At 36.8% G+C, this 11737-nt stretch overlaps 1 protein-coding gene across 7 annotated transcripts in view; it reads left to right on the forward strand.

The window, feature by feature from the left end:
* The window catches only part of LOC106869485 (centrosomal protein of 170 kDa), a 393016-nt gene that overhangs the window by 145704 nt on the left and 235575 nt on the right, over positions 1-11737 (forward strand). For all 7 annotated transcript variants that reach the window (XM_052973757.1, XM_052973759.1, XM_052973755.1 and 4 more), the window contains one exon: positions 7417-7506. In XM_052973757.1, the coding sequence (XP_052829717.1) occupies positions 7417-7506 (90 nt within the window). The remainder of the gene's footprint in view (positions 1-7416; positions 7507-11737) is intronic.

Below are 11737 nucleotides of genomic sequence, written 5' to 3' on the forward strand. Positions count from 1 at the left end.
TATATATATATATATATATATATATATATATATATATCTGTCTCTCTCTGTGTGTCTCTGTCTGTCTCTGTCTATCTCTGTCTCTCTCTGTCTCTCTCTCTGTCTCTGTGTGTCTCTGTCTATCTCTGTCTCTGTTTATCTCTCTCTCTGTCTATCTGTCAATGTGTAATGACACTGAGTGAAAAGGCAGAAATGATGACTTCATTTTCGCTGCAATTAATATATTTTATAGGTTTGAACTCATGGAAAATGTATGCCTGTATTTAGTATAAATATTGAATTCCAAAAGTGCAGGGAAGTAATGCCTGACTTGTATTAAAGTCCTGACTGTTTGAGTTACACACAAACACATGCAATGCCCTCTACACTGTTCCAGTTTGCCAGATCTAGTCACAAGATATTGACTGACTTTGTGGTTCTTAGTTCAATCCTACTACATGGTACCTTTTGTTAAGGGATTTCTACTATAGGACAAATTTTTGAAAGCAAACTTCTTAACTATGCTGGTGCACCTTTGTGCACATAATTATGCTGCTGCACGTGTGCATGCATGCATACACATACCCATAAGCACAAAACATGAGCATGGTCTTGTTAATCGTCCATCTGTAACTAATGTAATAAACATCTTTTATCTTTCATTTATTCCAGTCTTTAGACTGTGGCCATGCTGGGGCACTGCCTTGAGTAGCTTAGTGGAACAAATCAACCCATTACTATTTAAACTTGGCATTTATTTAATTGGTCTTTTTTTGCTGAACCACCAAGTTGCAGGGATGTACACAGATTTGGCCAAAAGTCACCTGACAGTAAATCAAAATTCCATAAATATTATGTGTAATTCTGTATTGACTCGAATGGAAAAATGTGTCGCTCAAGAAGGACTTCTATTTGAACAATTTTCATGATGTTTCATATTTAGATGCTTTTATTAAATTCATTCAGTGATTAAATATAAATAAATCTTTGGAATTAAATGGTTTTGATTTGCTGATGGCTAACTCTGTATAATGGGGATTCCAGAGTTTCCACCTACCGAATTTACTCAGAGGTATTGGTTGACACCCAGGGCTATAGTAGAAAATACTTGCCCAAAGTGCTGTGCAGTGGGACTGAACTGGAGACCATGTGGCTACAAAATGAGCTTCTTAACAACAGAGCCATATCTACACCTATTATATCTTTATTAATCTTTTTGTCTTTTTTATTAAGTTAAAATACAGTTATGATTTCTTTGATCAATATCTTTTACTCGTTTCACTCATTGGGCTGCTGCCATGGTGGGGCTCTGCCGTGGAGGCTTAAAATGAACAAAGCGACCCCAGTGCTTTTGTTTTAGGGGTAAAGATCCTCCCTCTTGGTCATGAATGACAATGGGACTGCACCTAGAAAATTCGCCTCTGAGGCGCAAGTCCACGCAAGGTTGTTTTCATGGAAGTCGCCCATGCATACCAGCCTCCCCGCTCCAAGCCACTGATGTTATCCAAGGGAAAGGCACAGGGGGCCGATACAGCTTGGCACCAGTGACATGACAAGTCATTTCTACAGTTGAGTGAACTGGAGCAACGTGGAATAAAGTGTCTTGCTCAAGAGCACAACACAGTCTGATTCGGAGGATCAAACTCACTACCCCATGCACCAGCCTGGTATTATATTCTATAGTTTTCTTTAGCTGAATGGCTAAGTTATGAGAATGTAGACAAACCAACACCTGTTCTCAAATGGTGGTGGGGGACAAACACACACACACACACACACACACACACACACACACACACACACACACACGTATACATGATGGGCTTCTTTCAGTTTCCAGCTACCATATCCACTCACATAGATTTAGTTGGCCAAAGACTATAGCAGAAGATATTTACCTAAAGTGCCCCACAGTAGGACTGAACTCAGATCCATGTGGTTAGGAAGCAAGCTTCTTACTACATAACCATGCCTTCAAGAATAATAAATTTATTTTTTTACACTCATGCATTCCCTTGTGGTATTCTTTCAGTTCATCTAGAAATGAGTCCTCATCTGCCCAGAGGAGTGTTTGTCCTCCACAATATTACTGTTAAGACTCTCTATGTTGTACTCAGGTAGATGATTTGTTTGTAGTCTTGGGGTTTTGTTTCTTTATGCTTTTAGTTTTGAACATTTTAATGTCTGTTAAACGTTTTAACCAGAAGTTTATAACTTTTATAGTTTCCTGGAGCTTTCCCACTCATTTCTTTGTAGTTTCTGAACTATAGGTGCAGGAGTGGCTGTGTGGTAAGTAGCTTACTTACCAACCACATGGTTCCGGGTTCAGTCCCACTGCGTGGCACCTTGGGCAAGTGTCTTCTACTATAGCTTCGGGCCGACCAAAGCCTTGTGAGTGGATTTGGTAAACGGAAACTGAAAGAAGCCTGTCGTATATATGTATATATATGTATATATATATATATATATATAGATATATATATATATATATATATATATATATGTTTGTGCCCCTAGCATCACTTGACAACTGATGCTGGTGTGTTTATGTCCCTGTAACTTAGCGGTTCAGCAAAAGAGACCGATAGAATAAGTACTAGGCTTACAAAGAATAAGTCCTGGGGTCAATTTGCTCGACTAAAGGTGGTGCTCCAGCATGGTCACAGTCAAATGACTGAAACAAGTAAAAGAGTAAAAGAGTATTTCTTGTTATCGTTTGCCACAAGTGTTCAGGCATTACACTTGTTGTTTTGAACATTTTCAGATGCTGTACCTGCTTATCTTTATTATTCACGGATTGAGAAATACATGGAGTTTCCTTTCACCAAAGCTAATTAGGGTACTTGTTAAGGGTGGGAAAATAAAACAAGCATAAAAATGTACAGTTAACAGATGCTGTGTGAACATTTCCTAACAATATTCACAGAGCTTCGTATTACTGTTGTCTGGAATGCGCCACCTTTATCTATCTTTATAGATAATCTGGCTATGTATTTATTGAAGTGGTTGTGTATCACTTTGCTTGTATCTATTAGAAATGGGATGATGGAAATGAACCAAGAGAACTCCTATGTGACTGCTGAACTTGCTAGAGATACCAACCAAATTTCCTTTGAATTTCACCTTGCTGTTTCAAAATAAAGGAAGGACACATTGAAACTGGATAAAGAAATCTTAGATACACTAGAGATTTTGTTGCTTTGACCAACAAGGTCAATTACTGTGTAGAAGTTTCCTTGTTGGTTCGTATTCAGTAAACCATCATTTCCAGGAGAGGGTAAGTGGTAGAAAAAGGATAGTTGTGATGGGAATATCTTTAATCCTAGATCTGCTTGACCAGAGCTGACCCGAGTTTAAACAACAAAATTGACGTATTTCTTAATTGCTGTCAGTTATTAAAATTCAGTTGCTAAGTCTGTATAAATTCCTTAACTTTTCAGCTCAACTTTTGCTTATTATATCGGTCATTTGGTTATTCATAATAAAAAGAAACTAACTGCTGTTTCTTTAACCTTTCAGATTACTCTGTCAAATGTAATGTTTATTTATTCACGTTGTTTTTGAATCGAACATGCATCATTACATAGCTTCGAGATTTCAGTGTGATTGTTTATTTTTATTATGACATTGTAGGGAAGATGTGAGAGACAGGATCTGGTCATTTTTGACGTGAAACAGGCAGAATATTTGGGACAGATATAAGGCTGGTTTAAATGCTAAAATGTTAAGCTCTTGTTACTCTCATGTTATTTTGTTAAAAGAACACCCATGCTGGTGCCACATAAAAATCACCTGTACTAGTACCATGTAAAAAGCACCTATGCTGGCACCACATAGAAAGTACCCCCTTCTGGTCCCACTTAAAAAGCACCTGATACACTCTGTAAAAGGGTTGGCATTAGGAAGTGCATCCAGCCATAGAAAGCATGCCAAAACAGACAATTGGAGTCTGGTGCAGCTCTATGGCTTGCCTGCTCCTGTCAAACTGTCCAACCCATGCCAGCATGGAAAATGAATATTGGATGACGATGGAGATGAAATCGCCTCCCTACGGGCTTTGGTTAATATTCCTCTTGTTTTTTTTTTCTCCTTTGAGTACACCACATCCTGCTCAAACACACATTTTAGTTCTTTCATGTGTATTGTCCTTCTATTTCAGCCTTCAATTTATTTTCTTATTCACTTGTAAATCTTGTTTGAATTCTTTCACCTTTTGTATCTTCTTCACATAATTTAGAAGTCATTTTTAAAAAAATCAACAACAATACATTTATGTAATTTTGTATTGAAATATAAACATTTTCCTCTTCTCTTGTCCCAAGTTTTTTTTTACTGAATTATTTTTCTTTTCCTGTTTCTTTTTTTCTGTTCTAGAAATATAATAACTTTGCTACTCTTAAGTCAGTGTTCCATTTACTAATGTTTTGCTGTAATCTAAACCAACAGATAGAATCAAAATGCATTTATTCTTTTAAAAAATAACACACATATTCTACTATTTTAGATCTTAGATAAAAAATCTGTCTCAACTGGAAGCACAAATGTGGGCAGCTGTTTCGAACTTTCATTTTTCAGTAAATGCCAATAAATTTGTGTGCGTGTGTTAAAGATTTTGCAAAAGATTTTTGATAGTTGTAATATTTGAAGAAAAATTTTCTTAAAATTATTAATTATATATATAAAAAAATCTAACAAATTCTTGTGTGTGTGTGTGTGTGTGTGTGTGTGTGTGTGTGTGTGCATGCAGTGAATAAATTGTTGTCTAAATTATGCAAAAATGAAAATATCACAGACATCTTATTTTAACAGATATATTTGCCAAAATTACATAAAAATATGTTGAAACTCTAAAAAGTAAATCAACCATGGCCTTCAGTTGACTTCAGAATCTCTTGCAACTCTTCTGGATGGTCTCCTTGTTTAAGTTGATGAATGCTGCCATAATCCTTGCCTTCAGTTTGTCTTTGGTGTTACAAGCAGTTTTGTTGGTCTCTTGCTCAACTGTGCCCCACACATAATAATGAAGGGGGTTGCAGTCTGGGGAGTTAGGTGGCCAGATGTTAGGGGTGATGTGGTTGCAGAAATTGTCTGACAGCCATGACTGGGTTCCCCTGCTTATATGGCATGGTGCAGAGTCCTGTTGCCTGACATAGGGTCTTCCAGCAGCCACCTTCTTGACCCAGGGCAGCACTACCTCCTCCAGGCACTTTATGTAAGCCTCTGTGTTGAATCTGAGGTTGTGTGGGAAGAGGAATGGAAGCTTAACGTCACCATCACAAGTGATCACTCCAAATACCATGATGTTGACTGGATGTTTGATTTCTATCACTCTTGGTACATGTTTTGGAGATAGGGCAAGCCAACGGTTTTTCTGTGTGAGAAAAACCAAAGCATGTTCAGTTGGCAGGGATACTTGAGTTTGCTCAAAAGCTTCATAGCATGGTTTTTCCTCTTGTCCTTGATGGCTTGGGATAAAAATTGGCCCTTTCTCATCTTGTATGAGGAATACCAAATGTCTTCATGCATTACCTGCCTGATAGGAAACTCAAACACTTCCATGTCCCTGGCGATGGACCTGATTGATTTGGAGGGATCATTGTTAATCATGGCCTGGACCTCACCAACAAATTCAGGAGTTCTTTTCTTATCGGAACGATCAGTTTTCCAAGCTGCTGTACCTTCGTAATGACCATTAGAGTCATTCAACTCTTTCTGAATCCTCTGCACTCTCCTCAGATTGACACCCAAACACTCTGAAATGTTTGTATTGCTAAGCAGTACAGCATGTTGTTTCCAAATTTCTGGGAGAGTAAATTGAATCATGATGCTGTTTGTCTCACAGACAGTACCCAACTAACTCTTCTATACTGTGTAGTCGACAAAATCAAAAACAGACAATGCACATGTGTGAAATTAGAAATATAAAATGGCAACAATTTACCCATTGCACCGTGCATATATATATATATATATATATATATATACACACACACACACACACACATACAATGTGACAAATCTAGCTGGACAAAACTGGTTTTTGTGTGTGTGTGTAATGTTTTGGTAAAAAGTGCATCATATATGCTGCCATGTCATCTCCATGGTACCCCAACAATTAAATCAACCTTAGTCCATCTCCAACTTTCCACATGGATATCATTTTTTTTCCCCTATCACCCCACTCCAGACCAGATTTAAGGCAGACTTCGTATTTCAACTAGATTTGTGAGAGGATCTTTTTCCAGACATGGTTATCCATGTAGTAGATGCTTCGGAATTCTTTCATCTTACTCAGGAAACTACATGCCCTGCCCACCCCAGTCTGTTTATGTTGCAGGAGAGCATCTTTGATTACAGCATTTACTAATTCCATAACCTTAGCATCACCCAGTTTCTCTCTTTCTCTCTCTCTCTATCTCTCTCACACTATCTCTCTATCTCTCTCTCTCTCTCTCTCTCTCTCTCTCTCTTTTTCTCTCTCTCTCTCTCTCTCTCTTTTTCTCTCTCTCTCTCTCTCTCTCTCTCTCTCTCTCTCTCTCTCTCTTTCTCTCTCTCTCTCTCCAAGGTATATGTAAAGTTTGTTGGAGGTACTTTTACTGAGAAAGCTCCTTCAAAAAAAAAACAAAAAAACTAAGTAATGAGACACCTATGTACTCCACAGGGTACAACATAATTTGTCTTAGTGAGATATTTTTCACTAGAAGTTCTCAACAAATATTCAAAGCGCACACACACACGCATATGCTTGTCTCTGTGTGCGTATGTATATGTGTGTGCTTATATACACATTGACTACAATGAGAAAATGGGCAAAAACTAGTATGCGCTTCCAAAAACTAGCAACAGCCATCGACAACCAGGAACACAATGCATGTGTGCATGTGTGCCCCACATGTGCATGAACACGTGGATCCTGAATCAGTTTGCATGCACACGTGCTTACTCTTGGATAACGGCACCAAGAGTCATTATTGGATAGTTGGCCATATGATGAACACACACATTCACAAGCATACAGAATGTGTGTGTATGTGTGTATGCATGTATATGTTTTCACACATGTATATGTATTTTATGTGTATGTACATTTGTGTGCATATATATTTGCACATATTTACATATATATAAAATGTGTGTGATTTTGTGTGTATATGTACATCCCCCCACATTCATTAGATATATGCACACGTGTATGTATGCATAAAATAATGCATAATTGTTAGTGTTTGTGTGTGTGTATGTACATATATATATATATATATATATATATATATATATATATATATATATCAGAGAATATATAGAATTCTGCCTATCCAATATATATATAATATAAACATACAACATAAACCTCCTCTCCCTATACACTTGCGTATATAAATATTATAAATAATATGAACCCATATTAATAATTTCCTTTTTCTGTTTATTTTTTAGGGTAGCAGTGTAGATAAGCGGCATGCTGTGGTAACTTTCGATCACTATCTCAACAAATTTAAGATAAAGGATTTAAGTACCATTCATGGGGTAAGGCGATAAGCATTTTGTTTAATGTTTATTTACTTCATCTATCTATATTTGCTTTTGTAATTTGCAAATTTCAGACAATTTTTTTCCTGTATATGTATGAAACATCAAAGATCTATTTTTATTTGTATTTTATTAAGTTTGCATGTATCATGTTCCATTTTGACGTCAGTTTCAGATTTCTAGACGCGAGCAATTTCTATCTTCTCAGGTGATATCGTAATCTGTCTGATATCGGGGACCAACTAGTTGTGTAGCATTTTGAATGGTTTACCAGATAGTTTAGTAAGATTTCATGTGTGTGCATGTGTGTGTGTGTTGAAAGGATGAAAAGGAAATGGTTGAGCCTATTACAGCATGTTTGCAGACCCTTATAAAAATTGAGGTGTTGAGAACGGAAGATGAGATTAGCTTCCTGTGGTGAATGGTGGTGGTGGTGGTGGTGGTGGTGGTAGTAGTAGTGATTTCAATAAGGATGTTTTTGGAGTAATATGTGCATGGCTTTAAAACACGGTGTGGTTTCCTTGGTGCTGGTGTCAGTTATGGGAATGCAGAGGTTTTATCCAAAGGTATAATGATCATGTTTGGAACATTAGAATAAAATGGATAAATTTAGCAGTGGTTCATTCAAGGAAGTTAGTCATCATCATCATCATCATTTAGCATCCGCTTTCCATGTTGGGATGGGTTACATGGTTCATCTAGAACTGGTAAGTCAGAGAGCTGTTCCAGGTTCCAGTTTGATTTGGCTTGGTTCCTATGGCTGGATGCTCTTCCTAGTGCCAGCCACTTTACAGAGTGTAGTGGGTGCCTTTTACATGTCCCCAGCACTGACCACAATTGCAATCTCACTTGGCTTGACAAATCTTTCTAAGTGCAGCAAATCGTCAAAGGTCTCGATTTATTTATTAATTTATACACACACACACACACATGCATATAGGATAAATTATGATAAACTCAGGCTTATATTATTTATTCCCTATGTGCATTTCATGATTGTGGCTGTTTTAGAACTCTGCATTCTTTAAGAGTGTCAGGAAGTGTGAGTGAACAGGGTTTCTGGTAGAAATAATGCAGATAATAATCTTACAGTTGTACAAGGTCAGAAACTTGTAATAGTGGCAGTACAGTCAGCTAAATTTTCCCCAGTGCATGACTGGTACTTATTTTATTAACCCAGAAATGGATAGCAGTTGTCCCTGGATCTGTTGATCTGAGAACATATTAATATTGTTTGTATGGGTCACACAAAGATTATTGAGACAGATTTTCTGTGACAAGATAACAAGTAATTGCATGAAACCACAGCTTTTACATTGGTGTCCCTCACTTAGAAGGATACCGTGACAACAGTTAGGAGTTCCTCACTCCTGATGGTTTTAAGTAGATGACCATTGACTCTCTTGAGTTCATTTTCCCTTTGATGGGTCTTGTCCAAAAACCACCCTATTCACCAAACAGGTTTAGTGTTTTTGCTGATTTAGTTATTGATGACCCAACCATGCAACAGGTTGTATTGGGTTACATGTTATCAGTAACACTCAAGAATATCCTGGCTCAGTGATACAGTTACACTTTGGAGCACGTCTAAATCATATGGGACAGTGATATTGTTATGCATGCCAGTTATCTAAGATCACTTTTCTAAAAGTGTGTGGAAAGCAACAAAAGAAAAAACAAAAAAGCCAAAGAAACATGCTTCTACTTGATTGGCAGAGATTCATTTAGCCATTGTTCTACAGCCACTAACCCTCATGCATGATATTTCTCTCCCTATTACAAGTAGGTGAGAATCTGGATTAACCTACTACTACTATTTGTGTCTCAACTCCCAAAGCTTACATATGTGTGTGTGTCTCTTTCTCTCTCTCTCTCTTATATATATATGTATATATGCTTTTGTCTCTTGTCTTAACACCATGTCTTAACGTCATGTGACAGTTGTAAATGAGTATCACTGTCATACAAGCAGTGTCACTCATTGTCAATATTCTGCAAGGACTGGCCTGTCTTTGAGGAAATGTTGGCGACAGATAGGGAATCCACATAGAAAATTTGCTTCAAATAAACTTCCTTCTGATCAATTCAAGCATGGAAAAGTGGATGTTAAATGATGATATTTGATTGTCATGAAATATAGAATTATCTTTGTAAGTTTTGTATTCAATGCTTTAGTGATATTATTTACTTTTTGTTGCTGTTCAGAAAGTGTTTGACATCAAAGTTATGGAATTGGTAACACAGAACCACTGAATTTAATTTCTCAGTTTATGGTCCCACCAATTTCAGCTTGCAATGAAAACTTGTCAAGCCAAATTAAATTATACTTGTGGTTATTGTTTATGTCTTGTAAATGGCACCTGTGAAATCATGGCCATTGCTGGTGTCGTGTAAATGGCACCTGTGCTGGTGGCACATAAAAGCACCCATTACACTCTTGGGGTGGTTAGCATTAGGAAGGGCATCCAGCCATAGAAACCATGACAAATCAAACTGGTGCAGCTCTCCGGCTTACTAGTTCCAGTCAAACTGTCCATCCCTTGCCAGCATAGAAAGCAGACGGTAAATGATGATGATGATTATGATGATTTAGAGCACTCAACACACCCAACAAATGTGATATTATCAGGCTAATTTTTAACATTCTAATCTGTTTATGCTTGTGGCATTATTAAAGATATTATTTATTAAAATACTTCAAAAGAATTATGCATAAAATGAAATTTTTTAAATTTATAAGGGGCCATTTAAAAAATTCTTTGTCAAAAGTTACAAAAGAAAAGGTTATATAAAAAAATAAACTATAAGAAAACTTCAAAAGAAAACCAGGAATATTTTGGTTTTAACTTGAAACTTTTAAAATGGTAAACAAAAACTGAATACATAAAGTAACTTAATGTCCATTTTAAAAGAGATAAATTCATCTAGATACATAAACCTTCATTTTTGAGATCAAAGCATTGTCTGACTATAAAACTGAAATAAAAACAAAATGTCAAAAATTACATTAAATGAAATAAAAATCAAATTGTGACATACTGGAAAGTTTATGCTTACAGAAATTAAAGATTTATGTAAGGATTAAAAAAAAAAAAAATCCCAAATTTACTAACATCTTGTTCTTATTAAAAAAAATTGCTTCAAGCAGATTCTTCTTCATAGAAGCCTTTAAAATCACATTTGATTATTGTCAGTGTAGTAAGCTGTCAAATTAGTCTGTGAAATTGGAAATTTTAATGCATTATATTATAATTCACATTTACTTTAGAGTTGGCACCCCCACCCCCAACAACCATTCCATCAACCATTTCTCTTCTACCTCCATCTCTAACCAGCTGCTACTCTTGCCTCACATACTGATAAAAGTGCCCATTCTCCTTTCTCCTGATCCACCATCTGTATCCTCTTTTAAGCTCACCTTCCTGTACTTTCAGAGTTTACTTTAGTATTCCATCATTACCATCTTTAACTCTTTCCCAGCTACTCCAACCTTCTATATAATATAGAGTAACCATGTATCTCCTCTACAGAAAGACATCTTTGTCTCACTGTCATACTTTAGCCTTTTGATACTTGGCATAACCTCCATCCCCACCCACCAGTACTCCTCCTGTACTTTGTAGTGGGAGCTTTTCCCTCTTCCTTTCTCCCTCACTCGGCAACCTTACTAATGCTGGTGGTACAAAAAAAAAAAAATCATCCTGTACAGTACATTGTGTAAAGTGGTTGGTATTAAGAAGGGCGTCCACCTGTAGAAAGCATGCTAAAGCTGACACCGGAAGCCAGTATACCCCTGTGGCTTTCTAGATCCTGTCAAACTATCCAACCCCTGCCAACCTGGCAAATAGACATTGAATGACTATAATGGTACATTTTTATCAACTCTGACCCTACAGCCCTGTTTGGCATGTTGCATTTTAATACTAATGAGCTGATTAAGGGGCATTTAAAATTTTTAAAGTTTCTGTACTTCTCAGTGGATGCTGCTTGATATTGTTTTCATATTTTGGTGGTGCTTATTTTAGGCCTAATTGACAATTTCACCTTAAATTAAGAACCAAAAAGAAAGCGTCCTAATATTCTCAAATGGTGTTATTTTTTGGTTTTTAGCCCTTTAATAGCAAAATAGACAGGTGCAGGAGTGGCTGTGTGGTAAGTAGCTTGCTTACCAACTACATGGTTCTGGGTTTAGTCCCATTGCGTGGCACCTTGGGCAAGTGTCTTCTAC

The sequence above is a fragment of the Octopus bimaculoides genome, chromosome 16, assembly GCF_001194135.2.
Source record: "Octopus bimaculoides isolate UCB-OBI-ISO-001 chromosome 16, ASM119413v2, whole genome shotgun sequence".
NCBI lineage: Eukaryota > Metazoa > Mollusca > Cephalopoda > Octopoda > Octopodidae > Octopus > Octopus bimaculoides.